This window comes from Yarrowia lipolytica, chromosome 1E (genome assembly GCF_001761485.1).
Source record: "Yarrowia lipolytica chromosome 1E, complete sequence".
NCBI lineage: Eukaryota > Fungi > Ascomycota > Dipodascomycetes > Dipodascales > Yarrowia > Yarrowia lipolytica.
In genome coordinates, this window is record NC_090774.1 from 1,725,647 (window position 1) to 1,752,600 (window position 26,954).

Genomic DNA, 26,954 nt, shown 5'->3' on the forward strand with positions numbered 1-26,954 from the left:
GACATCAGTCTTAAGTGCCAGAGTTCCTTGTCCTTAAAAAGATACCGTATTTACTACACGTTCCTTTATCAGCGTTTAATTTTCGCACCAACCTTTTGGTTTCTAACTTTTTCAACTTCACCACCATCGCTCCTCTCCACCAACAGTCCACCCACCAACATCATCCATGTCATTGAGCTGCGAAAGTCCCCTGTGGGATGGCAGCGATGTGCCCCGGTGTAGTCGCCAAATGTGAGTATTGTGCGGGATCACTACACAAATATGAATATGAACCAATCCCCAATACTTGTACACACCACTAACACCAGATACTTCTTCTTCTATCCCTATGTCATCACCATCGCCATCTCGGTGCTCCTACTGGTCACCCGAACGATCCCCGCCTCGATAAAATACCTCGCACGACAGTCCCGAAAACGAGACCCCTCGGCTAAACCCCTTCTCGCCTCCGAAACCTTTGTGGACTCCGATACCGACGATAGTGATAACCTACAGCCCGTGGCGTCGGAAACGTATGGAGCCGTGCTTGTTAACACCCAGCAGCGTCGATTTTCTGTGCGAGCAGACCGAGCCCGACTCTACGGAGGCCAGAACCCTTCCTCCAAGGATGACACCTCCTACACTGTGTGCCACCGAGGAGTGTTTGGAAACCTGACTTTCGCGCTGGAGGGCGTCTGTGTCATTGCCCAGCTGGTTCTGGCTACCCTTCCCTTCACCATTCGAGAGCTCTACCCCGTTTACGAGGGCTACCCTTACAACGTGCTTGTCAACATGGCCTTCTGGCTTCTGGCCGTGTCTCTGTACGCCGCTCGAGTCTGTGCCAACTGGTCCAAGTTTCTGGGAGCTCAAAAGTTGTGGCTGCACTCCACTCTGCTATACACCGTGGCCGTCATCAGCTCGGCCGTTTTCTTCCGATCCGCCATTGTCGACCCCCAGACCCCAATGTCCAAGAACTTCTTTGTGGCCCAATTTGCCTTCTGCTCTGTACTTTTCCTCATTTCCATCACAGCAACCTACGCTGATAAGCCTATCGTTCTGACTGCCGTCAAGGGTTTGCAGCCCTCTCCCGAGGCCATTGCCAGCATTTTGTCCCGATCCACCTTCGGATGGCTTGATCCCATGGTGTACGCCGGATACAAGCGAACCCTTGATCTCAAGGATGTCTGGGACCTGCGATCTGACGACCATGCTGTGGCCATTCTCAAGGACTTCCGAAAGCTCAAGCGAACGGCTGGACTCATCTGGAGATTCACCTTCTTCTTCAAGGGCTATCTGTGGGCCTCTTCTATGTGGGCAATTTTCTACTCGCTGGTCACCTTCATCCCCACTGTGCTGCTCAAATCGCTCCTGTCGTATGTGGATGATCCCTCAGGCACCCCCAAGAACGTGGCTTGGCTGTACGTCATTGGCATGCTGTTGGCCTCCATTCTCAACAACGTTGGCCAGGGCCAGTGTCTTTTCATTGGCCGACGAATCTGCGTGCGAATGCGATCCGTCATCATTGGAGAAATCTACTCCAAGGCCATGCGACGAAAGGTCTCTGCTGCCGAGACTAAGGAGAAGCCCGATGAGCCAATCTCTGGTGAAGCCGAGGTTGACGCGCTCGCAGAAGAAAACAACGGAGAGGGACCACAGCAGGCCAACCTGGGAGCCATTATCAACCTGATGGCCGTTGACGCGTTCAAGGTCTCCGAGGTTTGTGCCTACCTGCACTTCTTTGTTGCCTCCATTGTACTCTTTGCCGTGTCCATCTGGCTGCTGTTTGTGCTTATTGGCTGGTCTGCTCTTGCCGGCTCGCTCGTCATGTTGCTCTTCATGCCTGCCAACTACCTCTTCTCTGCTCAATTCTCTGCTGTCCAGAAAGATCTCATGGGTGTCACCGATATCCGAATCGAGAAGACCAACGAACTGCTGCAGTCGATTCGAATCATCAAGTTCTTTGCCTGGGAAGACAAGTTCATTGACGGTGTCAATGAGGTTCGAGAGAAGGAGCTCAAGCTGCTGCGACGACGAGCCATCACCTGGGCTGGTGCCGGTCTCTTCTGGTACATGGCCCCCTCCCTGGTCACCGTTGCCTCCTTTGGTGTCTACACCTCTGTGCTAGGCCACAAGCTGACCTCTCCTATCGCCTTCACGGCCCTGTCTCTGTTCAACATCATGCGAATCCCCATGGCCCAGTTCACCGAGATGCTTGCTGCCGTTTTGCAGTCCAAGGTGTCCATTGACCGAGTCGAGAAGTTCCTGTCCGAAGACGAGACCTCCAAGTACGTGCAGCTATGCAACCCCGTTCGAGGTCCCAACTCCCCCTACATTGGTTTCGAGAACGCTACCGTTTCTTGGGGCAAGAAGGAGTCCGACTTCAAGCTGCGAGACCTCAACCTGTCCTTCAAGGTCGGCCAGCTCAACCTCGTTATTGGTCCCACCGGCTCTGGAAAGACCTCTCTTCTGCTTGGACTGCTCGGAGAGATGGAGCTTGAGCAGGGCCAGGTCTTCCTGCCTGGTGCTGAGCCTCGAGAACAGCTCGCCATCGATCCTTCCACTGGCTTCACCGAGTCTGTCGCCTACTGCCCCCAGCAGGCTTGGTTGCTCAACGACACTGTCCGAAACAACATTCTCTTCTCTTCTGAGTACGAGCCCACCCGATACCAGGCGGTAGTCAAGGCATGTGGTCTGGAGCGAGACTTCGAGATTTTGGAGGCTGGAGATTCCACCGAGGTCGGAGAGAAGGGTATCACTCTGTCTGGAGGCCAGAAGCAGCGTATCTCGCTGGCTCGAGCTCTCTACACCCGTGCTCGACACGTGATTCTCGATGACTGTCTTTCTGCTGTTGACTCCCACACTGCTGCCTGGATCTACGAGCACTGCATCACTGGTGAGTACATGGCCAACCGAACCTGTATTCTTGTCTCCCATAACGTTGCTCTGACCATCACCAACGCCGACAAGGTGATCATCATTGAAAATGGACGAATCAAGGGCGCTGGAACTCCGCAGGAGATGGCCGACCAGGGTCTTCTTGGAGACGACAAGCACATTCTGTCCTCAGCATCTGTCTCCGCTTCTAAGAACGCTTCCCACGTGAACCTTCCCGATGCTGCTGAGGCTGCTGCCGCTGATGCCGAATCTGATCTGCTGACCAAGGTTGCCTCTCGAATCGCCGAAGAGACTCCTTCTGGAGCTGGAAAGCTCACCCAGGAGGAGGCCCGATCCGAGGGAACCGTGCCCTGGTCCGTCTACGAGGGATACATGGCCAACATGGGTGGTCTCATTTTCTGGGGTGGTCTGACCATTGCCTTTGTGGCCTCTCAATCAGCTGAAATGTACCAGTCTTTCTGGATCCGACAGTGGGCAATTGGTGTTGGTACCCCCGACGACGGTGTGGAGCCCGGAACTCTTCTTTCTGTCGCCAAGGTTGTCCAGTCTTCTCCCGTTCTGCAGTCTCTCTCTGTCTTCTACCACAATGTTACCTCCAACTTTGTCAATGTTGAGGACGAGACCCACGCCGCTCACTCGGCTGGCTACTACCTGACCATCTACTTTATTCTGGCTGTTGTCTTTGTTTTCCTGTCTGTTTCCAAGGAGCTGTACATTTTCTTTGGAGGTTTGCGGGCTTCTCGAAAGCTGTTTAACGAGCTCATGCAGAAGGTTGTCTATGCCAAGCTGCGATTCTTTGACTCCACTCCAATTGGCCGAATCATGAACCGATTCTCCAAGGACGTGGAGGCTCTGGATCAGGAAACTGCCATGGCCGCAGGAATGATGGTCCAGAACTTTTTGGCTTGCCTGGCCACTGTGGTTCTTATCACCATGATCACACCTTCCTTCCTGTTCTTTGGTATCATCATTGCCGGCATCTACCTGGCCATTGGTATCTTCTACCTGACCACATCTCGAGAGCTCAAGCGCCTGGACTCCACCACAAAGTCTCCTATCTACCAGCACTTTGGAGAGACTTTGGTTGGTGTGACTACCATCCGAGCCTACGGAGATGAGCCACGATTTGTACGAGATAATCTGGAGAAGGTCGACACCAACAACCGACCTTTCTTCTACCTGTGGGTTGCCAACCGATGGCTGTCTTTCCGAGTTGATCTTGCTGGTGCTCTCGTCACCTTCTTCGCTGGTGCTTCCATACTCATGGCCATTGGCAAGATTGATTCTGGCCTCGCAGGTGTGTCTCTCACCTACGCCATCCTCTTCTCTGAGAATGTGCTGTGGGCTGTGCGACTCTATGCCGTCAACGAGATGAACATGAACTCTGTCGAGCGAATCCAGGAGTACCTTGATCTGGACCAGGAGCCCCCGGCCGTCATTGAGGACTCTCGACCTCCTGCCAACTGGCCCTCAAAGGGAGAGATTGAAGTCAACAACCTGTCCCTCAAATACGCTCCTGAGTTGCCTGATGTCATCAAGGACGTTACTTTCCACGTCCAGCCGCAGTCCAAGGTCGGTATTGTCGGCCGAACCGGAGCCGGTAAGTCCACCATCATCACCGCCTTCTTCCGACTCATTGAGGCCCACCAGGGTAGCATTAAGATTGACGGCGTGGACATTGGCAAGATTGGTCTCAAGGACCTGCGACGAGGCCTGGCCATTATCCCCCAGGACCCCACTCTCTTCACGGGAACCATCCGAACCAACCTGGACCCCTTTGACCAGTACACAGACGAACAGGTATTTGAGGCGCTTCGACGGGTGCATTTGATCGAGGACTCCTCCAGCTCCGAGTCTGACGGTAGCAGCTCTTCTGCTGTCGCTACTAACGAAAACAAGAACCAGTTCAAGGACTTGTCTTCTGCTGTCACTGAGTCTGGATCCAACCTGTCTCAGGGTCAGCGACAGCTCATGTGTCTAGCTCGATCGCTTCTCAAGAGCCCCAAGGTTATTCTTCTGGACGAGGCTACTGCATCCATCGACTACGAGACGGACGCCAAGATCCAGAAGACCATCCGATCGGAGCTCAACGACACCACCATTCTCACCATTGCCCACCGTCTCCGATCCATTATCGACTATGATCAGATTCTGGTTCTGGACGCTGGCGAGGTCCGAGAATATGCTCCTCCCCACGAGCTTTTGCAGGACAAGGACGGAGTCTTCTACTCTCTGTGTGCCGACTCTGGCGAGTTTGAGGCTCTCATTGACTTGGCTAAGGAAGCCTACGAAAAAGCATAGCATGATAATCAGCAGACCTGATTTAGTTTATTAGATTTTTAACATTGAAAGAGATTGTATTGTAGTGGCGTATTTCTGGGGCAATACGTACAACTACAGTAGTCATTCAAATTTGATCCAGACGGTGTGATTTCTAGGATTGAAATGTGTGAAAAATCTAACTGGGTTTATTAGGTAGCAAAAACGCTCCCTACCGCCTTGAGATTGAAAAAAAGAAATTGCAGCACCTAGGATTCTCGTATGGTCTCCCACTACAATACTAACTAGGCCTCTCTGGGTGTTTTTGACTATGGCTTGATCGGACGGGGAAAGCCGTATTTTCACCAGGATATGGCCGCAACTGATTTCATAAACGTAATATGGATCATACCGAATCATTAGAATAAAAAAAAGGCTTAGCGTGAGGAGAGGTACGCTGGCGGGCCCAAGTTTGGTTTCTTGTGGGCTTCGTCATTTGCAGGATCATTAGACGACGGAGGATGACAAGCGGGTTGTCTTCCAAGATCCTCTCGTCAGGGGCACTTCTTCGTGGCTGGAGATTTGGACAAGTTGAGATATTCTCTAGAGACCAAGCTCGTTTTCACAATGGACTAAAGTCCTTTGGAGATACGTGCCACATAATTGAAACACCGTACATTCTGTACGCTAGGGGATATGAGCTTCTAATATATCTTGCAAATTCTAGTAGTCAATTGCTTATAAGTTAAACAGCTAAAGTGCTTATTTGGAAACGTGGGCCTTGTGCTCCTTGTCGTCACCGTAAGCCTTAGTGCCGTAGTGGCCGTTGATACAGATGACATCCTGAGGTCGGTAGTTCTGCTTTCCGGAGAAGTAGACCTCGAGAATGTTCTTGGTACCCTCGGAGTATCGGCCCTGGGCATCGATGGAGGTACCGGAGATATGGGGGGTCATGGCGTTTCCACCGCCCCACTTGTTTCGCATGTATCTCCAGGGGTGGTCCTTGGGGGCAGGCTGGGGGTTCCAGACATCACCACCGTAGCCTCGGATCTTACCGGACTTGAGGGCCTCAACAATGTCGTCAGTGACACAGATGGCACCTCGGGCGGTGTTGACGAGCCAAGCACCATCCTTCATGTGGGAGATGAGTTCCTTGTTGAACATACCCTTGGTAGAGTCGTGGAGAGGACAGTTGATGGTAACAATGTCACAGACAGAGAGCATCTCCTTAAGATCAGGGACGTGCCGGCAGCCAATCTCCTTCTCCACGTCCTTGGGCATGGGCTGGTAGTCGTAGTAGAGGAGCTCCATGGGGTTGAAGGGTGCAAGTCGCTTCAGGACTCGCTGACCAATTCGGCCACCGCCGACAGTACCAATGACCTTACCCTCAATGTCGTAAGAGTCCTTGGCGACAGCAGCGACATTCCAGCCACCCTCGATGATCTGCTCGTGGGCGGGGACGAAGTTTCGGACCAGAACCAGCATGGTCATGACAACGTGCTCAGCGACGGACTGGACGTTAGATCCGGTAACCTCGAGGACGGCAATGTCTCGGGCGTTGGCGGCATCAAGGTCGACATGGTCGGAACCAACACCGGCAGTGATACAGATCTTGAGCTTCTTGGCCTTGTCAATTCGCTCCTTGGTGATGTAAGCGGGGTGGAAGGGGGTGGTGATAACAATCTCAGCATCCACAATCTCCTTGTCGACGGTTGAGTTCTCACCGTCCTTGTCGGAGGTGGTCACCAAGGTGTGTCCCTGGGACTCGATCCAGTCACGGAGACCAAGCTCGTTCTCGGTACATCCGAGAAGTCGAGGCTCATCCTTGGCGTGGGAACCGGCGTCGTAGAGAACAAGAAGGATCTTCATATTGTAGTTGTTTGTTGTTTGTTGTTTGGTAAAGAGCGATAGGGGGACATGGCCACCCCTTTATATATCTTCTGAGCTCACACGGTTACCACCTCAACCCTTATACCCCATCCGCCCGCACAACCTTGAGGCTCAGTGTGTAACTGCCTTGTCTGAAGCTTCGGTGGCTGATCGAGCAACTGGGGCAGCTGGCTATTGGGGGAGAGTTGTGGCCCTCAGAGATTGGGTTGGGGCTGACAGGCGGAATGTTCTGTGCCTCGCTAAGGTAAGGAAGCTGCTTAAGCGAATATGGGGTGTCTCATGGACAGCAATTCAATGGCGTCCAGAAATCTCCAAAAAGACGGCATCAATTGACCTAGTAGTTGATTGGGAACCACACCAATTCCCCGAAGGCTTCACCATCCACGTTTTTCCATATCCAACTCTCCCCTCAAACACAAACCCAGAGCTACAAGTAGCCATTTCCGAGCCGCAAAAGCCGACTTGCACCGGATACACAAAGATAATGGAGCCAAATCCAAATATCTCGCCGCACCGCACGGTCCGGCTTCTGTTTGTCCTTTCAGCGGGGTATTGGAACATGGGGTATGATCCGGTGGCTCCAGCGAGGCGGCTTCTTGGGCGTGGATCCTATACATACGGTGGCAGACCGGCTTCAGAATACAGCTCAAACTACACTATCTCACGCCGTCTGCATGGCACGATTACGTCGATATACGTGTGTGGTACGCACTGGAAGCCCTTTCCTCGATCACGCCCCCTCCCCAAGGTTTAGTTGCTGCTACGAGCGCCTGCCATTGGAGAGGAGGGTGTACAGCCCTGATGAGTGCCTGGGTTATGCGCGGTATTATTGACGATAATTATATGAGAAAGAGGTACATCCGATGCTCGGAAGCACAGCTCTCAACAAGTGAATCTGTCGCTACAGTACCAGTAGATATGCCAAGAGTGCGTAGGTTTCATACACATTGGTGTATCGTTTGGCTCTTGTCAAACAAGTCTCGTATCCAACTACCAGCAATAGGTGTTATTTATGATTTGTCCGTGGACCACCTAGCACCCCTGCTCCATACACCCTTCCATAGCACCCCCCAATCAACACCCATAGTGTACATCTTCCAGCAATGTAACCGCTGCTGCACTTGGCAAACCTTGCACACACATCGTCGGGGACGCAAAAGAGCACAAGCCGGAAGTTTGAGCGAATATCGACTTCTTCGGATGTACAATTGACCCTTCGGATTCGGCTCCTGCAACTTTCCTCGCCCTAATCAGGCGCTTATAGCTATTTCATCTGTGTTACCAACAATCACCAACCTCCAAGGCAGCTACTCTATCCCCCCCAAAGTTCCATCTTCTGTGAGGAAGTTAGAAGGTTATCGTCTCGGCCAACTCATAGGTGGTGCCTTGACTCCAAAGCCTGGTTATGGAAGGCCATGGATGTCTCATTGGATTCCCACAACCTGCAGAGTTTGATCAACGGCGTTGCCTCTGCTGGAAATTGGCGCCAAAACGTTTCCCCCCGGCGCCTGATCCGGGAGACTCACTCTCGCTAGGAGATGTCTTAACACAATCAAGATTCAGAACAAAAAATTTCATTTCGTGCATAATTGTGCAAAAAAATCGACAACTGCAGGATTCGAACCTGCGCGGGCAAAGCCCAACAGATAGTACGTTAATTCGAATCTGTCCCGTTAACCACTCCGGCAAGTTGCCACTGGGCCACGAATCGCGGCGTTGAGTCTTGAGACTCTAGAGCATACTAGAGCCCCAAAATAGCGAAATTTACCACGAAATTTTGGGCGTTTAGGGCTATTCTAAAAGCTCGTGGGAAGAACCAAATTAGCAAACTTGTAAATACAGGTGGAAATTTATATTCGAGGTAGAAACAACTTGAATTGGTGTACCATTTAGTATATGCTGACTAAGCGTTGTTATGTAGGGAGTGTGTCTCTTTTGAGGTTCATGAGGTACTGCCAGTGGGTTATTGCTGAGCTTGTATAATAATCACTTGTGTGTATAAATGTCATCATCATTATATAATTAATACTCCTATAGCTTCGGGGGCTTGTTGCCCTGCACAATGACAGTCTCCGGGTAAGTAGTTCGGGCAGAAGTGTGCCATGCTGCTCCGTCAATGACAAGAGTGGTACCTGAGATGTATGAGGCCGCATCAGAGAATAGAAACACGGTTCCGTTGGCAATGTCCTCTGTGGTTCCAAATCTCTGCACGGGCACAAGCTGCAGAGATCGCTTCCGAGCATCCGAAGGAAGCAGACGTCCGAGACCTTCGGTGCCGTCAATAGGACCAGGAGCCAGACAATTGACAGCGATGCCGAGAGGCCCTAGCTCCACGGCTAGAGCCTGTGAAAGTGCGTCGATACCTGCCTTTGCCGCTGACACGTGTGACTGCAGCGAGACTCCTCTGTAGTGCAGCGTAGCAGACACGAATAGCACCTTACCCTTGTTCTTTCTCAGCTCGGGGAAACATGCCTTGACGGTATTGTAGGAGCCCAACAGATCGATTGAGATGACGGACTTGAAGGCGTTGGCAGACAGGTGATTGAAGTCAGCCAGGAAGTTGCCTGCGGCTCCTGCAATTACGTAGTCAATTCGACCCAGCTCCTGCACAGCCTTCTCGGCCGCCGCCACCAGCGACTTGACTTCTCGCACGTCACAGTTGCCAATTCCAATTACCTTGGCACCAGGACGCAGCTGCTGCATCTCCTCCGCGGCCTTTTGTGTCACTTCTGGTCGTCGTCCGATCACGGCAGCGTTGGCACCCAGCAGAATGAGAGCTTCGGTTTGCACTCGACAAATGGTGCCTGCTCCTCCGGTCACAAACACAACCTTGCCATCAAACAGGCCGGGGTTGTAGACGCAGGTCTTGAGCCATTCGGGAGTAAGAGTGTTGGGCATGTTGAAATTTGACACGCAATAAGTTGACAGCGTCAAGTCAAGGACTGCTCCTTATATTTGTACTGTCTCAGCAACAAGGTTCAAGTGGGGTCGAAGTTAGGTGGGGGGTTGCAATACTTGTACATAGAACGATATATGGGAATATGTCTGGTACCTCGGTAGAATGAGACCGTTTGGGGGGGTTCCCTAGGGGTGTGTTCTAGGGTAAGACATTCTAATTATGCGCTTAGGTAATACATACCCATCCAATTGCGCGAGATATATCTATGTATATACACCTGACTTAGCTCTCTTACAGGAGATGTTTCACATTCCCTTGCAACCCGGAAATACAGTGCCTGTATCACGGATTCAGCCACACACATACAAAAAACCACACACACCTACCATCTACAATGCCAATTGCACACACACCGATTCTCTACTCATCTTTGTACAGTAATCTCACCCTACCCACCCCACCTCGGACCCGACCATGCATCACACTGCAGCTTACACGCACACCCGCTGCCGGCTATACCGCTAACTGCGCCAACTGGGTCCAAATGTCATAATCATAACGAAATAAATAATACCTACAATACACTACATGTTGACGGCCAAAAGAATGGCCAACATACCCAAAGTCTCCCGTCCATCTGCAATGGGTATTTTAAGCAGCTCCAAAATCATCTGGATGTCCTTGTTGAGCAGCAACACGGCATACTCGAAACGATACTGTAACGACGAGGGGAACAGAGGGAACGCACGCGATCCGGTGATCACGCTCACCGGGTCAAAGATGGCATGATGAGCGCCCACACGTGTGATGGGATACTTCAGCGGAATCTCAAACAACCCAGAAAGGAGCATCAGAAGCTCGCAAGTAAGAGAATATGCAAATGTCTGCTCGTGTTCGTCGGGGGAGGTTAGTGATAGGCCGGCAATTGCGTACGAGCCATTCCTATGAGTGATAGGAAAGATTTCACAAAGTTGTTGAAGAGCCTGTTTCCTGATATCGAAAAGAGCTCGCTTTTCGTCCTGAACTTGCTTGTGCAGATCCGTAGGTACATCCTGTAGCGCCTCCCTAGCCTTATCTTGCAGCATTTCCCCGCTCCTCAAGTACGCACGCCTCGTTTCTATGTCCTGCACGAGCTTTGCCCTTTTTTGGTCCAACTTGAACTTCGTGGTGGCCAATTCTGCCTGGGCTTCCTTTATCCGGGCTATTTCAGCAGTGGTGTAGTTCTGACTACGTTCAGCCATGGTCATCAGCTCCCGATTCCGCGTCAGAGTTTCTACCTCCTTCGAGATTGTCTGTCGGGTGTGTTCGGCGTCCTTCACAAGATGTTCCATATTGAGCACCTTGAGCATCTGGTCAAATGACGTGGCATTCAAGGGCTCTGCGGGTGTGCGTAACCCAGACGAAGAAGACACCTGGTGTAGAAAGGCCGAGGGAGTTCCTGGAGTGAAACAACCGTCGTCAAGGGACAGGACTAGTTGGCTCTGCCGACGGGCTGTTGATTCATCCTGGCCAATGTATCGTAAAGACGACAAATCGACTCGATATACCGAGGGCCGGAACAGCTCTGCGTCGTCGCTGTCCTCGAGCCACAGAACCACCACGATCTCCTTTAAATCTCTGTAGTTTTTGTCAAAGTCCAGGTCCGCGCCAAAGTTCGACTCGTGCACAAACAAGGACGATACGTAGATGGGCTCGTCTTTATGTTCTGGGTCGTGGATTGAGAAGAATGCGGTGGGTGGGTGGTATTCCATGAGTTCGTCGTTCAGTGAGTCTGTGCTGGGTCCCCGAGAAATCTCGACTTCGGGAGTTGGCGCGGGACACTCCGTGACGCTGGTGATAGTTGGGGCCGGCATGAGTTCTTTGCCGTTCGTTTTAGGCTCCGTAGTCTCGTCATGAACTCCGTTTTCGGGCTCTGACTCGCCCTTGGTTGTGATGGAAACATTGGTCGACGTGGCCTTTTTGGCAGTCACAAACGGCAAAAAGCCTTTTTGAGAAACGCGGAATTGAGAGTCGTGGTTAGTGATGAAGGGCGACGCTGGCCGGGTCGGAGGGGTGTCCAGGGGCGTGGCGAGCGCCGAAGAGATGCTTTTGAGGTCGTTTTTGCCGCGCACACAAACCACATTGGCGAAGGAAAGGCGATGGACGTGGCGAAGCCGGCGCTTGGACGACGCTAGAGTCAGTTTGTGTCTGTCTCTATGTCCCATCGCTGTGGTTTTCAAAATCGACGTTGGGGTGATGACAGTACGAGTTTACCCTCACCATGCATACGACGATTTAGCTGCGTTTGTGATGAATGCGACAACCTAAGTAAAGTGCCTTAGAGTTAGTTAAGGCTAGATAAGTAAATGTGAATCAAGGGGGATGCAAATTATAGCGTCAATACGAACGACATACGGCTGAAAGTTGGAAAAATTGAAATTCCCTAGTGACGAGATTATATGTACAAGAATCAGCCACGTCTATTGGAAAAATCAGCTGCATTTGAGTGAGGTTGGAAGACAAGGCTGAAGACATAAGATAACGCGCGGTACACCCTCTATCAGCTTCAATGGTGAACTGAATGGGCTGTAACGAAGATATATATATCACTCTTCCAGCTCAATTGATATTCCATATATCAATTGATGCCTTATTTATACCTTTGGCATCCATACTTGCCCCATACTTGCCCCCTATCTACACATCTCCATGTCATCAACTCAAATCTATCATCATTGGTGTACCTATACAAAATTCCATCATCGCAATCAACGCCAATGTCAACGTCTACTTGAAAGCCTTGGCGACAGTCTCCCAGAACTGCTTACCCTGGATTCGGGCCACGTTCTTCTCGAGCTCGGTGGGCTTTCGAGATCCGTCTCCTCCAGCAAAAGTACCAGCGCCCCAAGGCGAGCCTCCGTGGATCTCGTCGAAGGAAGTGAGCAGAGGGGCGGCCTCCTTGTATCCGAGGGGCACGTAGATCATGCCGTGGTGGGCAATGGTGGAGAGAGCGTTGATGGCGGTGGTCTCCTGGCCTCCTCCGGGGGTACCGGTGGACACAAAGACACCGGCGTACTTGCCGGCCAGTCCTCCGCTGGCAAAGAGACCTCCAGTCTGGTCCCAGAACGATCTCCACTGGGCAGGCTGGTTACCGAATCGAGTGGGGATACCCATAAGGATACCATCGTACTCGGTGATCTTCTCGGGGGTGATGACGGGGTCATCGGCCTTGGGGGGAGCTTTAATGATGTCGAGAACTTTCTGGGGAAGGGTCTCCTGGACTTGGTAGAGGGTGGACGAGCCTCCAGCCGACTTGATACCTTGCTGGATCTCGTGGGCGAGGGTTCGAATGTGTCCGTAGACGGAGTAGTAGACGACAGCGACCTTGGGAGCCATTGTTTTTGAGTAGTTGGAGAAGCGAGAGACGACGGGGATCAAAGTCGGGGGAGGTTATACCTCTATATATATATCTGTCTTCACAGCCTTCCGTTTTGAGTCAACGCAAATCGGTGGTCGTCACGGCTGTAGTCAATCTTGACTGTGCGTGTATTGTGCATCCTACAGTAGGACAAAGAAAGAGAAGCCACCAAAGACACGATCCAGCGATAGAATTTGCACCATAAACCTCTGCTATTGTTTGCTCATACATGAGTAGTGAAAGTGGGGTGTGTACTGTACTTGTATCTGGCGTTGTACTACTACTTGTAGTAGTTCAATCAAGTGGGGGAAAAATATGAGGGAGAGGCGACACTGTTGATTGCTTCAGTTACCAACCCTAACTAACAGCATCTGTAGTCTGTAATCACTGCTGTACTGTACATACTGTACTCTCTGCTGTATCGGTATGATGCACTTTGCTTTTTTACTGTTTGAATTTTTAGGACATGCTTCTGAAAGGCATGGGTTGTGCCCTGCCAACCGGTTTTACTCCTTGCACGTGGGTTGCACCTCCAACCCACAAACAGGTCGGAACATGTCTGCTTTCCGAGATCAATTCAACGACAGAGGCGATCGGAAACCAAGCTAACAGATGGTAATCATACTGCGCCGTGCCACGCTTACAAATCACAATGCACCTACTGTACATACTGTACGATTGTACTAGCAGATACCCCATCTCAACAGCCCTGTACACAGCCCCGCTAAACCTACTGTCACCATCGCTACTGCAGAGAAGAGGGCTAACGCGAGTTTGTTTGTGTGTGGGGAGGGTGTCAGATCAGCTCCGACGGAGAAATCTGAGTAATTCGCGTCGACAATTGGAGCTTTTTGTGACCAGATCAGCTCCCGACGAGGAAAATTGAGTTAATTCGTCGACATGGAGCAGTTGTGACCAAGACAAATGGTCACGCCCGGAGTTGTGTCCTTCTTTGCTCATTGATATGGTGTAACAATGATAAACCAAGGCCCATTGATTGAGACGGAGATATTTTCGGCGTGTCTAGGGTGTCTACTTGTGCACCGGAACATGGAAGATCGTGCGCTGTTCACTTGCAACAGAAGGCTAACGAGAGAAACTGGGCCAACCCGTCTATGCTCTTCATGCTACTCAATCTATTCAAAATACGCCAGTGCTCCCCTTGCCTTATACACAGGCTCTTCACTCACATCTTGACCATCTTGGATGTGGGTACTGTAGCTCCTGGGAACCAGTCGTGCGGGAGCATGAGAACCACGTCGAAGAAGATGGTGACCCAGGAAAGCAAAAACTTGGGCACATTCTTGTAGATACCCTGACCTGTCGTGGTCGAAGATACCGTCGAAAACCAGCTGTCCCATTGACAGAAACCCTCCTCCTGTATCTAGCAGAACGCTGGCAATAGAAAAGCCATTAGTGGACTTTCGCGTGTAGTTCGACGCAGCAGAGGATAGTGCTTGTGTCCAGAGGTGTCCGAGCGTCGACAAGCATACAGCCCTCGGGTGGTTGTGTCGAAATACAACAGCCAGTCCTCCACGATCCAGCTCAGATAGCCCTGGGTGTTGAGATAGAGACAAGTCGAGCGAGATGTTCTCAGTGGACTTGAGTTTGATGTTGTGAAAGATGGTTGGATTGAGAGCACAACTCCATAGAACATAGTAGTCTCAGTCCATGAGCTAGGAGAGAATCTCCAGTGCTGATGTCATTTGAAGAAGAAGAGGAAGAAGAAGACAGATAGATCAACTCAGCCCCTTCCAGTTGCCGTACAATGACTCAACCAAATACGTTCAAGCCTGCTTTCAAGCCTGCGTGCTCTTTCTGTCTCATTAGTTGAACGTAGATCATCTGAGAGAACTTGGCAGACCGTGCAAACACAAGGGTGAGACTGATAGGACACTTGATCTGATCCAAAATTTGACAGAGGAAAACTAGTTTTGAAGTTACTGAACGTTTCTTCTCCAATTGCTTCTAACCCCCCCCCCACATAGGTTTCGGGGTCTGCCAGAGTTCCGACACAGAGACTTCAAACAAGTAAGTGACGACAAAATATGATCTCTGATGACAACTTGACTTGGCCATATCGCTAAAATACCCACCCTGAACTTTTTGCGTTCCCTTGCATTGTAAAGACCACCTTGTAGATGACCAAAGGATGAAACCGCCATTTATAGGCTGCAAACAAACAAAAAAGCGACACGAAGCGATTGGCAAGAAATATAGTAGATTGATACAATTGATTCATCTGTTATTTCAGTATGTTCTGAAATTCAACTTCAAGATCAGTGCCTAAAGACTTCATCGCTCTCCAATCATGATCTGATAATAGTGTTGAGAACGAGACTCACGAATTGAAGCTAGAAATGATCTTCTCGAGAAAGGGAGCAGTTCTCCACATTGTTCAGGTTGAGTTTCATATCATATATCTTTTCATGTGTCTCCAAAAGCCCTCTGAACGCTTTTAAGAGCCCTTCGAGGAAATCCATCACGTGACATAAATCTATGGATGTCTAGTTTCAAGAGATGTAAAATCTTACAACCTTAAAGCGATGTGGCGCAGCGGAAAGCGCGCAGGGCTCATAACCCTGATGTCCCCCGGATCGAAACCGGGCTATTTTTTGTCTCAATTTTTTCAAGAAGCGAATATATATATGTTTCATCATATCCTCTTACCACAGTTAGCACCTACTAGTAACCATTCAATTAATTGGAATCATTTTATTATGTACCACTTGCGTTAACCAGTCTTAATGAGACAAGGCATGCTGGAAAAGTTGAATCTATCCTATAAATACGATGTTGAATCATACTGTGTATTGTATGAGTGCCTTCTTATTCAAGAACGGCGCAGAAGCCAGTAAGGAGACCCTCGTTCTTGGCCCACTCGAAAAACTGCCGCACAAACTCCTCCTGTTGTTGTCGGGTGAAGGTGAACATGAGAGTGTTGAGCAGCGTCTCAACCTTAGACACATGGTTGGACACAAAGGTCTCGTAGTACAGGTACGAGAAGAAGCCCATGAGGAACTGGCAGTCCATTCGGTCTGTGATTCCTCCGTGGCCGGGAATGGTGTCTCCAAAGTCCTTGACCTGGAAGGCTCGCTTGAGACCGGAGGCGAAGAAGCCTCCAAAGGGGGCCACCAGGGAGGCAAAAGAGGCCAGAATGCCAACATGGAAGTGGATGGGCGCGGCTGAGAAGGTGGTTTTGTGGGTGAGCTGTCGCAGGAACTCGGTGGGGATGGGGTACTCCTTAGGCATGAAGACGGGGTTAGGAACACACGTCAGGTTGGAGAAGAGGTTGGTTCCCATGTCCTCAACGGGGCAGATGAAGTAGTCGAATCTGTAGAGGAAGACGGAGAAAATGACTCCCCAGATGATGGTGCAGATCCAGGCTCCGAGGAAGCCCTCGACTGTCTTCTTGGGCGAGATGGCAATGAGCTGGTGCTTGCCGAAAGTGATGCCACAAAGGTAGGCAAAAATGTCATTAGAAATGACAAGGCCGGCGGGGACAAAGAACCAGAAGAGACCCTGGAAGATGTTGTTGACGATGAAGTGAGCCTGGACGACACCAAACAGCAGGGTCATGTGGGTGAGGCAGAACTGGGTGAACTGGAACCGATAGTGGTTCTTCTCCAGGGAGGCGACAAAGAAGACAAAGCCGAGAATGTACAGGCAGTAGGAGAGGAACCGGTGGTGTAGGAAGAGGGTGTTGAGGGTGTTTTCCAGGTCCGAGTTGTTCTGCTTGATGAATCGGATGATATTCTCGCCCTCCAGAAAGTAGATTGTGGTGGCGAGGAAGTACCAGTTAAGGGATCGAACCCAGGGCAGCTTTTTCTCGCTGGCGGGCTCTGAAGCCAGATTTATCACCTCCTTGAAGGTCAGGATCTGGACGAGGCCGACCAGGGCAATGACCCAGATGTGGCCTGCCGCCAGCACCGCGAAGAAGAAGACAATCATGACGAGCGACCAGATGGTTCGCACAATGAATGCCTGCTTCTTGGACTCGGGCGACGAGTCCTTGGCAGCCTTTTTCAGATACTCGGCCTCTCGTGACGAGTCTCTGGACGTGTTGAGCGACGACACTTTGGAGTTTGCTCGCGAGGTGACTCTGGAGACAGAGGCCGAGTCTGCTCCGGACGTGTGGGCGTCAATTTTTTCAGACATGGCTCATCAAGTCGTGTCGGGGATCCACGGGGTATGCAGTTTGGGGCTGCGGCGAAGGGGAGTGTTTTTTGTGGGGTGGTGGGGGGAGGAACCTGAAGAGTGGTTGTTGGAGAAACGTGGTTGGAAAATGATGTCCACTGTGTTTTTACACTTTTTGCTTGACCTGAAACTTTTGTCTTTTTTTTTAATTTTTTTTTTTACCTCCCAATACTCCCAAGAAGCCTTGACCAGCCAGTGTGGGGTCTCTACGAGTTACTACAGCAGCTGTCAAGGTTCTTGTTGAGCTGGAGAATGCAAGGCACCGAGAGGTGAGGCGTCGGCCATTGAGCCCAAGCGACGGCGGGATCTCTGCCACGTGATCAAGAACCCTCCATCCACGGCCACAACACTCACGTCTTTCGCCACCAGGCTCACTCACATCCAGCCTGCCGCTCTATTAACTCGTGTCTGTCGCGCGGAGCTGCATCCACCAACACACCCAACGTCATGCTCGGAGATGCAGTCTGCAACGTGAAAAAAACGATTGGTTGGCATGTTTGGGGGCACGACAATAACGGCCTCTAGAATAGCGACAAGAACCGAGAAAATCGACTTGGGAAAACCCCGCCCCCGTGCCCGCCCATTGTTGCTGCAACGTCACCCTTTTTTTTCTCGCAAGCACGTGGCCCTCATTGCTTCTGTGTGATGTGACCTTTGGGTGTCAGACGTCCCACATCCAAGTAGTGAGTTGCGTCAACAGTGTTGAAGAAGCTAATTGGGAGCTCTGTGTATGGTGGTGAGTTTAAATATAATAAGGGAGAAAATCGGCCGTGAACACAATCCGATTGGACACAAAAACAGCACAAGTGGGCATTTAAAGGCCTGACGAGCCCACTTCCAGCTCTTCACGCACTCCGACGTCTACCACCAACACTAACCCCCCCCACATGACGTCACCTACACGTCAGATCCGAAATCACAGGCCGAAATAAAAATAAGGGCCCTCACAGCTCCACTGCATCCAACCGGGCTCACCAAACTCTAAGAGTACCAGCTCGGGGGGAACCAACAGGGGGGGTCTCTGGAGCGGGGTATCGCGCAGTTGGAAGACATGGCACCAGATACCATGAACAGCCATTTCAGGGTCATGTTCATGTGACCCAATGGCACGTGTCGGCCATTCCAGTCGGCCAAACTCACACCCAGATTAACACGCAGCTTATGTTTAGGTTAGTGCACGGGACATCCGATGCAGAGATCCGAGGTTGGTCAGCTCCAACCTGTTGAGCCGTTGATATTATGGTGTCACTGACAAGGGACCAGGGGGTACCGTATCCGTATCGTACATCTCTTGGTGCGGTACCTGTACTGGCAGTCTAAGCATGTCAGTCCTGTGAGTGATGGACTAGCGCACATCAGTATGATACGAAGTGCGCTGCACAAGAAGGAAGACCGACACCGGAGCTTGAAAAGTACTGTGCCTCGGTGAGGTATTTCCCCCGAATTATTGTACGAGTACGAGTACTGGTACATGCGATGCTGGCCAGAGAGCTGCCTGGCAAGATCGATCCTTGTGGTCAAGGAAGTACAACGTGCGACAGTCGGACATGTCTTGTTGACTCTTGTGGATGACAGGGAAGTGAAGCAACTACCAGGGGTATTGGGCGACCGTTTTGGATGAGACAAGTTCTCAGTCTGTTCAGACCAGATGCTGATACCTCAGACATGGATGGTGGAGTGACGCAGTTTGAGGTGAAGAATCGATAGACCCAAGTACTTGTACTACACCAGTAGTCATATTGGAGCTCTTGGTGAAGAGTTGTACAACGCTCTCGGATAGTGTCGGCAAAATATGGGTCTACGGCTACTGAGATCCATCTGTACTTCATTTCAGGGCTACCAGACGTATCTCACCCGTAGGGGGTACAACTGTCACCAGTATGGTAGATACAAGGTCTCCCGCAGCGACACAGGGCTTGGACGGACTCCCAATGTTACTATCCACTTATAGTAAAGGGACCGGCACTTCCGCTCTCTCTATTGTCTCAAGCTTAACTACAGTCCCACAGTACATACTATACTAGGAACTGGCAAAGCTATACGCTCATTCTGCTGGGACTTTTGTGAGCAGAACAGACGGGAAGATTCCGTGGAGTTCTAGGAGTTCGGCGATTGAAGTCTCCACATTTCAAGTTATCAAGTCATCATCAAGTCCTATCAAGAGTCCCTTTGACCTAGTAGTGACCACTCACTCACTCGGGGAAATCAAGGTCTCTCATATGACTCTCTGCACGAGGTTCGCGAATGAGCTTCTTCTCCGAGCCGAATCTCAATGTCACCAATAGCAGCTCTTTAGGACTCTCACACAAGAGCACCTTCGAGTCCCGACTTCCAGCCCAATTGCGTCAGATTCACCACCACAGAAGGCTGGTCGAACTATGACAACATCCTTATCTGTGCTCGTCTCTTTCAAACCAATCACGGCTTCACAGTTACGAACCACAGCCCGTGCTAGAGTATGTACCTTGTACAATGCACTCGGTAAGACATATGAATGGCTTCTCGCTTATGAATCAGAATCCAACACTCACCATGGTGAATCTCAGTCTACAATACAATATCACCCGTGGTTCTACAGTTCAGATACACGCTCGCTTCGGTCTACACGTCCGTTCACTTTACTATGCAAAGTTCACTCGATAGGATACGCAATTTTTACTCTAAACTACACTTAGAATCGTCGCTTCTGGGAAGAGAGGAAAGAAGAGTGGGTCTCGAGGGGAGAGGGGGTGAGGGCAGTCTCGGTCCACAGGTTGGGGGTCAGGAAGCCGTAGGTGTTGGCAATAGCAATGAAGGTAGCCTTGAGGGTGTTCTCCAGGGTTCGGGTGGAACCGGCAGAAGAGGTGTAGACATCCTTGATACCACCGAGCTGCAGAAGCTTCTTGACAGCAGGGGAGGCAACAATGGAAGAACCTCGGGGGGCGGGGATGAGTCGAACGTTGACGGATCCACACTTTCCGGAGGTCTTGGTGGGGACGGTGTGAGGCTCACCAAGAGAAGAACCCCAGTATCCTCGTCGGACGGGGATGATGGCGAGCTTGGCAATGATGATGGCGGCTCGGATGGCGGTGGCAACCTCCTTGGCGGTCTTGATACCGAGACCGACGTGACCGTTGGAGTCACCAATGACAACGACAGCCTTGAATCGGGTTCGCTGACCGGCTCGGGTCTGCTTCTGGACGGGCTTGATCTTCATGACCTCATCCTCGAGAACGGGCAGGAGCTGGTCAACAATCTGGTACTCCTTGATGGGGAGAGCGTGCAGGTAGATCTCCTCCATGGACTTGATGTGACCGGCCTTGACAAGTCGACCAAGCTTGGTGACGGGAACCCATCCCTTCTCCTCGTCCTTTCGGCCTCGGCCTCGGCCACCTCGGCCACGGCCTCGTCCGCCACGGTCACCTCGACCACGGCCAAATCCACCTCGGGGAGCAGCTGCTTCAGTAGACATTTTTGATATATTTGTCGGTTGTGAAGATGAAATTCGTGGCTCGCTTTTTTCACTACCTGCAGTTGGGAGGAAAGAGTCTGTGACTGTTTTCCCAAACGGGAAAAATCATGTGACAGAGAAGAAGGCTAAACAATGGAAGCTTATTTGGGGTGATGAGATGGATGGGGAACGGGATAATTGGGGAAATTCAGATTAATGCACTCACCGATCTATTTAGAAATCGTTTTCGCCCGATTCAAGGAATAAATTCCCGGTACCGTTAGTAACGACAATTCATTAATACCAATAAAATCAAATTAAACAAAAATTAAGACCGAGAAGGTGTTGGAAAGGGTTTACACTTGAGATTCTGACACTTGTATGGCTTTTTATTATTTGTTCAGCCTTTTCACGTCTGTGGTAAGCGGTGGGAAGTGGTGATTAATCTGATTCAAAACGGAAAAAAGTCGATCAAAAGACTGTCATAGCTGAACATACAGAGCAGTCCGATTGCTTCCTGTTTGAAACGTTTATGCGCAGCCACTTGCAGATACTGTTGGCTGATTCTACTGAGCTGTTGGAGCTGGTCCCGCCTCTCCAGATCGTATAACGTTTTTAGCCAGTCCCATTGTAAAGACGGCACAGGCGGTGCGTGTAGTACCACTAACGGTCTACAATCCAGCTACAGTTTCACCGCTGTTTGGTAGTTCCAGGATTCTCGTCTAAACTGCTTTGCGCGCCAGCTTTAGTGGTTGGTTTCCGTTGGAATCTTGAATACGAGAGCTCGGAACTGACCATAGTAAGTATTTACATACTTGTAAAAAGGAACATTCATCACCAGCCTCCAATTCCAACCACATTAAAAGTAGATCATCACTTGACACAAGTGCGATTATTCATTTTCATGTTTCTCAGGAATCGACAACGACTGTGAACCGAACTACAAGTAGCCGACAAGTGTTCACCAAGCCCAGATTACGAGTGATGCTGTGATATCACATGTCCGCGACAACAGTTTATGTCTGAAAGGGTTATATTGACGCAAGCCCTCAGTAAAAGTACATTGTATCGTCTCAAAAACTGTTCGGTTCTCCTCTCCCATTTTTCGCACTGATTCCTATCAAGATTCCTCTTGTCGGAGCCGCTTGTGCTTGACTCTCGTATATTGCGGACCTCATCGCCTGTTTCATTAATACAATGCAGCATGTATCGTAATTACAGTACCTGTAAAAATTAAATTTATGTTTTTTTTTTTTTTTTTTGTTTTTTTTTGCACATGAGAAGAAAAATAAAACAATGGAGCAGGCTTTGCGGTGGTACTGGCCAAGTTACAGTACCCATTAACAGTAGCAATCCATGAACTCGTACTCCGTCGAATGATACAGCATCGCACATGTTCAACTAGTGCCACCTCCACTCAGCAAAGACAATAGATGATCAGGATCATCGCAGGTGTTTTTCTTGTGCATCTCAGCCAGCCGCCGCAACAGCAAACACAGACTACAGCCCCGTTTTGTTCCGTCCTGGGCCGGGTGCATGAGACCTGTGTGTTTCGACACGCCACTGCAGCAGCAAACATATCACATGTTTTAGCGAGGAGGGCAGTTGGTGGCGGGGCTGGGAGAAGAAGAGTGCTCTGGAGGACCACACACGGTATATATAAGACATTCGAAAGGACACAAAACACAAGGGCTCCTTCCCACATAGTTCCACATGTCTCTAATACTGCACACACCCTCCAATAGTTCCTGCCGACCTTCTGCTTAAGGTTCGCTTGATCGGCAAGTGGTTAGTCTAGGTTTGGAGTCAGGCGTCGTCAAGTTGCTACCAGTTATATTATCACCTCACACTTCCTTCCAACCACACAAAAAACCATCATGTCGTGAGTAACAACCCGGAGCTATTGGACGCCCAATAGTAAGGACCACACGGATACTGTGACGAGCAGTACCATGCCACATGACCTCAATGGTTCATCATACAAGACCGCAATGGCAGTCACCGGCTACAAGTACCCAGACGGCGAGTTGTACGAGACGACTCAGAGACTGTCCATCGCACAGTGGCCGAGGCAATCAAGACATGTTGACCAGGCAATTTGCACACGACGCCTCCCGCCACACACCGTTACTAACCCAGCCACACTAACAAGAACGAGAGCTACGCCGACGCCGCCCACAAGGCCCCCCCTCAGACCAAGGAGGAGAAGCAGTGCCCCGTTCTGACCCCTGGCCAGCAGGAGGAGATCGAGAAGAAGGCCGAGAAGGTCGAGAAGGAGTTCCGAAAGGTCGAGAAGGATGTTATTGCTAAGAAGGAGGAGCTTGCCGAGGAGCTCAAGAAGGACGGCAAGGCTCTGTCCGAGAAGTCTTCCGAGCTCTACGCCAAGATCTCCAACGAGCTCCAGAACCCCGTCGTTGCTGCCAACGTTGTTGTCGGCATCGTCGCTGCCATTGGTGTCGGTTACTCCGCTTACCAGAAGCACACCCGAGGTGAGCTTGACGGTAAGCTGGCCGGCATCTACGTCGGAGGCCTTGCTGCCTTCGGTGCTTTCCAGTACCTCATTTCTGCTCGATCTTACAAGAAGTTTGAGTAAGCCAATAATTAATTGATTAGAATGTGTATTTGCCCACCCTACCGCGACCAACTACTCGCAGCTTTTGAGTGCCTGCTTGTGCTTGTAGTTATTCTGACTAGTGTCGCCACCGTTGGCTATTTAGACCAGCTCCGGATGGTCACCTGGCGTTTTAGGTTCACATGCGTTATCGGGGTTGGGGTTCTACTGAGTTGGGTGTTAGGATATATATATATATACTATGTCTATATCTACGAGCTCAAGTTTTTATGTTGTCGTAAGCGGACGACCTGAGGAAAGTCTTTTCTACATTTGCATATTAACAGAAACACAAGTACCTCCAACATGAGTCTCTCTCTCTCCAACTAGTCCACCCACACCCCGTCGATATCAACTTTACATTAGCGTGCAGTAGCCATTATAGATTAGACACCCTGCAGTTTTAGACCATCCCTTTATTGGACGGCGCTCTTGAGCGCTACGAGACGCTGCGAGACTATGTCCTTTCTGTGTCTGAATAAGGCCACACTCTTCTTAGTGGAAGAAGAGGACGGTGGCATCCCTTGGTGTGCAATACGTGAATGTACGCTGCTTTTTGCTAGATGCAGGTAGCTCGCATAGCCGGGTCTAGGTTACTGAGTTATAATGCGATGGTTGAGGGACTGGGATAGAGAGTTACGTAATGTACAAGTACGCTATACCAGTACCAGTAGCCAGAATTAACTACAAGTAGTTACCACCGTACAATATCTTGACGAAGGTGCCCCCGTTAAGACCTTTGCTGATCGTCCAAGGGTTTACCACCGCAATGGCCCATATGAACCAGCACAGTGGTGCCAGTGGTGCCATAGTCATATGGTATGATACTGTGTATGTACTGATGCTCGAGTACTGTACTTCAACTGTACATACGTACCAATAGTCATGTTCCTGGGTACACGACCTTAGTTGAAATCTCCCCGCCAGACACGCTTTTGGCTAATATCTAATAGTGCAGACTTTGGATTCTTTGCATGGAAGCCGGACCGGAACACCAACGAGTCTGACACTTGGCTTCAACAAATGGTATCGTTCCCGTGTTATATCTCCACGGATCGTTGTGGTTGGTGTTTCACTTCTCCACGGAGTTTATTGTAGCCAATGAGAGATATGCTGATAGACACACTCAATCGGGTATTTTTGGCCGACAGATGTAACAGATGGAGGTGGGATATAAACCAACACAAACGGTTGCTACAATTCATTGGTAATTCTTGTTCCCCCCCCCTACAACTGCCTCTCAGGGTGTCTATAACCCCCACCTTCTCTTGTTCTTACCCACCGAGTGCAGCAACAATACGAGCATCTCCTCTATCCAATCAAAAATGCGGAAAGAGGTGAAAAAAATCACATTTGACTGTTAATGAAGCAACAGAGATCTCAAATAGGACGAACAAAACCGAACAAAACCCCAACTTCATGTGTAAACGGCCCACTACTCTCATTTTCAATCGTCTTGACACACACCTTATCGTTCCACAAATGACTCAATTGAGTCACCGCACTCTCCACCCCCGCATGATAAGCACCATCTTTATCTTGTCACCAAACCTGTCATTGGCAATAAACTCCGCCTTATCCACTAACCATGACACTGACCGATCTCGTGAGAGCAGAGCCGTCGGGGGCGCTTCTGGTCTCCCTGGCAACTGCTTACCTCGTTTATCTCGTTGTGGTGGCCCAACTCAACCCGCTGAAAAAATGCCCTGGACCCTGGTACACTCTTTACAGTAAGATGCCGATTCTCGTCATTTTCTGGAGAGACAGCCGAAACAGATACGTGCAGGCCTTGCACGAGAAATACGGACCCATTGTGCGTCTGGGTCCCGACGAAGTATCCATTTGCGACCCCAAGGATGTCTCAAAGGTCTATCTCGGCAATTTTGATAAGTCTCGATTCTACGCGCAGTTTGGAAACTATGGAGCCCCTAATCTCTTTTGTATTCTTACAAAAGAGCCCCACATCAAGCTGCGAAAACTCATGACAGGCTTCTATAGAAAAGAGACTATCAACGGCACCGGAATCATTCAGGAGAAGGTGGACGAAATGGAGACCGTTGTGGCGGCCAACAACAAGCAGGACGTTCACACTCTCTTCAGATACCTTGCCTTCGATGTAGTTACCCGTCTGACAATCTCTGATTCGGAAATGCTGGCTGGTAGGAACCAGAAACTCGTCTTCTACCATGAAATGCAAACCTCCATGACCTTCTGGACCACTCTGCAGCCCAAATGGTGGGATCTTGCTGCTGCCCTGAGCGAGAGACAGACTGTGTTGGGCGAAAAGACCTCTATTTCCGAAGCTAGCCAGAGATGCAACGACTGGACCTTTCAACAGACTGGAGATCCTGACACGCTTCTAGACATGCTCAAGTCAAAGGGCGTGTCCCACAAGATTGCCATGAGCGAAGTTCAGGACCATATCGCTGCTGGACACGAGACTACAGCTGTAACTCTGGCCTTCCTCTTCCACAGACTGGCTCATGATAAATCCGTTCAGGATAAGCTGTACGCTGAACTTGAACCCATCAATGTAACTCTTGAGTCAGTCGACTCACTTCCTTATCTCAACGGTCTTATCAACGAAACCCTCAGACTCCACGCTGCTATTCCAGGGGCCGAGCCACGAGTGTGCCCTGCTGGAGTCATTTTCCAGAACGTGGCTCTTCCCAAGGGAACTATCATTTCAGCCCAGCCATACACTCTTCATCGAGACAAGGCCTGGGGAGACCCAGAGGAATTCCGAATTGAACGGTGGTCCGAGGATCCTCCTCTCGCCTACTTCATGCCTTTTGGAGCTGGTATCCGGATGTGCATTGGAATGAATGTGGCCATGGGCGAGTTGAAGTTAGCTACTGCCCAGCTCGTCAAAAAGTACGAGATCAAGAAGTCCAGTCCTCAACAACAGTTCCCCACCATGAAGGACTCTTACACGACTTTGCCCGAGGGAGACAATACTCTGCTGTTTGAACAGAGAGCTACATAAATAATATGACTGAGATTGAGGCTGAAGTACAAGCATTGTAGTAATCGAACATTGTTAGGAAAATCTCCAAAAAAAGTGTTGACTAGCTTCAGAAGCTAGGGGAGTCAAACCCCTTATTTGTTCCAGTTTAAGCCATTGTCAATCCCATAGGAATTTGACATGGACAGGAATTGAACCTGCAACCCTTCGATTACAACAAGAATTGCTGGAGTCGAAAGCTCTACCATTGAGCCACCACATCAACACTGCGTTTTTAATCCATAAATACAGTTAACATCACACATGATGGATTAGGTTATTCCGCTTTGGGAAATATGAATAGTCGACTTTTCCAGGAGATTGAAAATCTATATCAAAGTATTGTACTTTTAGATGATATTTCCGTGTCTTTAAACCTCATTGTTCTCTGGA

General features: G+C 50.2%; 9 protein-coding genes and 5 non-coding genes across 14 annotated transcripts; 4 read left to right on the forward strand and 10 right to left on the reverse strand.

The window, feature by feature from the left end:
• Positions 1 to 166: 166 nt before the first annotated feature.
• YALI1_E17258g (uncharacterized protein) lies at positions 167 to 5,175 on the forward strand (the record flags this gene model as incomplete). The annotated part of the gene is made up of 2 exons (XM_503935.3): positions 167 to 231; positions 309 to 5,175. The coding sequence occupies 2 exons, from the start codon at positions 167 to 169 to the stop codon at positions 5,173 to 5,175; spliced, it is 4,932 nt and encodes a 1,643-aa protein (XP_503935.2).
• Positions 5,176 to 5,391: 216 nt separating this feature from the next.
• Positions 5,392 to 5,517, reverse strand: YALI1_E17311r. The gene has a single exon (XR_002432135.3). It is a non-coding gene; the product is annotated as a 5S ribosomal RNA (ribosomal RNA).
• Positions 5,518 to 5,895: 378 nt separating this feature from the next.
• On the reverse strand, positions 5,896 to 7,002 carry YALI1_E17326g (uncharacterized protein; the record flags this gene model as incomplete). The annotated part of the gene is made up of 1 exon (XM_503936.3): positions 5,896 to 7,002. The coding sequence occupies one exon, from the start codon at positions 7,000 to 7,002 to the stop codon at positions 5,896 to 5,898; it is 1,107 nt and encodes a 368-aa protein (XP_503936.1).
• A 1,624-nt stretch (positions 7,003 to 8,626) lies between these two features.
• On the reverse strand, positions 8,627 to 8,718 carry YALI1_E17343r. The gene has a single exon. It is a non-coding gene; the product is annotated as a tRNA-Ser (tRNA).
• Positions 8,719 to 9,054: 336 nt separating this feature from the next.
• Positions 9,055 to 9,921, reverse strand: YALI1_E17355g (uncharacterized protein; the record flags this gene model as incomplete). Its single annotated transcript, XM_503937.3, has 1 exon — positions 9,055 to 9,921. The coding sequence occupies one exon, from the start codon at positions 9,919 to 9,921 to the stop codon at positions 9,055 to 9,057; it is 867 nt and encodes a 288-aa protein (XP_503937.1).
• Positions 9,922 to 10,506: 585 nt separating this feature from the next.
• Positions 10,507 to 12,126, reverse strand: YALI1_E17377g (uncharacterized protein; the record flags this gene model as incomplete). Its single annotated transcript, XM_503938.3, has 1 exon — positions 10,507 to 12,126. The coding sequence occupies one exon, from the start codon at positions 12,124 to 12,126 to the stop codon at positions 10,507 to 10,509; it is 1,620 nt and encodes a 539-aa protein (XP_503938.1).
• A 562-nt stretch (positions 12,127 to 12,688) lies between these two features.
• On the reverse strand, positions 12,689 to 13,297 carry YALI1_E17389g (uncharacterized protein; the record flags this gene model as incomplete). Its single annotated transcript, XM_503939.3, has 1 exon — positions 12,689 to 13,297. The coding sequence occupies one exon, from the start codon at positions 13,295 to 13,297 to the stop codon at positions 12,689 to 12,691; it is 609 nt and encodes a 202-aa protein (XP_503939.1).
• A 2,564-nt stretch (positions 13,298 to 15,861) lies between these two features.
• YALI1_E17415r lies at positions 15,862 to 15,935 on the forward strand. The gene has a single exon. It is a non-coding gene; the product is annotated as a tRNA-Met (tRNA).
• A 213-nt stretch (positions 15,936 to 16,148) lies between these two features.
• YALI1_E17431g (uncharacterized protein) lies at positions 16,149 to 17,477 on the reverse strand (the record flags this gene model as incomplete). Its single annotated transcript, XM_503942.3, has 1 exon — positions 16,149 to 17,477. One exon carries the CDS (start codon positions 17,475 to 17,477, stop codon positions 16,149 to 16,151), a length of 1,329 nt encoding a protein of 442 aa, XP_503942.1.
• Positions 17,478 to 20,187: 2,710 nt separating this feature from the next.
• On the reverse strand, positions 20,188 to 20,967 carry YALI1_E17466g (40S ribosomal protein uS5; the record flags this gene model as incomplete). The annotated part of the gene is made up of 1 exon (XM_503943.3): positions 20,188 to 20,967. The coding sequence occupies one exon, from the start codon at positions 20,965 to 20,967 to the stop codon at positions 20,188 to 20,190; it is 780 nt and encodes a 259-aa protein (XP_503943.1).
• Positions 20,968 to 22,823: 1,856 nt separating this feature from the next.
• Positions 22,824 to 23,539, forward strand: YALI1_E17484g (uncharacterized protein; the record flags this gene model as incomplete). The annotated part of the gene is made up of 2 exons (XM_503944.4): positions 22,824 to 22,828; positions 23,086 to 23,539. The coding sequence occupies 2 exons, from the start codon at positions 22,824 to 22,826 to the stop codon at positions 23,537 to 23,539; spliced, it is 459 nt and encodes a 152-aa protein (XP_503944.2).
• A 1,606-nt stretch (positions 23,540 to 25,145) lies between these two features.
• On the forward strand, positions 25,146 to 26,543 carry YALI1_E17508g (uncharacterized protein; the record flags this gene model as incomplete). Its single annotated transcript, XM_503945.3, has 1 exon — positions 25,146 to 26,543. The coding sequence occupies one exon, from the start codon at positions 25,146 to 25,148 to the stop codon at positions 26,541 to 26,543; it is 1,398 nt and encodes a 465-aa protein (XP_503945.2).
• A 67-nt stretch (positions 26,544 to 26,610) lies between these two features.
• Positions 26,611 to 26,698, reverse strand: YALI1_E17523r. The gene has a single exon (XR_011031481.1). It is a non-coding gene; the product is annotated as a YALI1_E17523p (non-coding RNA).
• Positions 26,699 to 26,784, reverse strand: YALI1_E17524r. Its single transcript has one exon. It is a non-coding gene; the product is annotated as a tRNA-Trp (tRNA).
• Between the last annotated feature and the right edge of the window lie 170 nt (positions 26,785 to 26,954).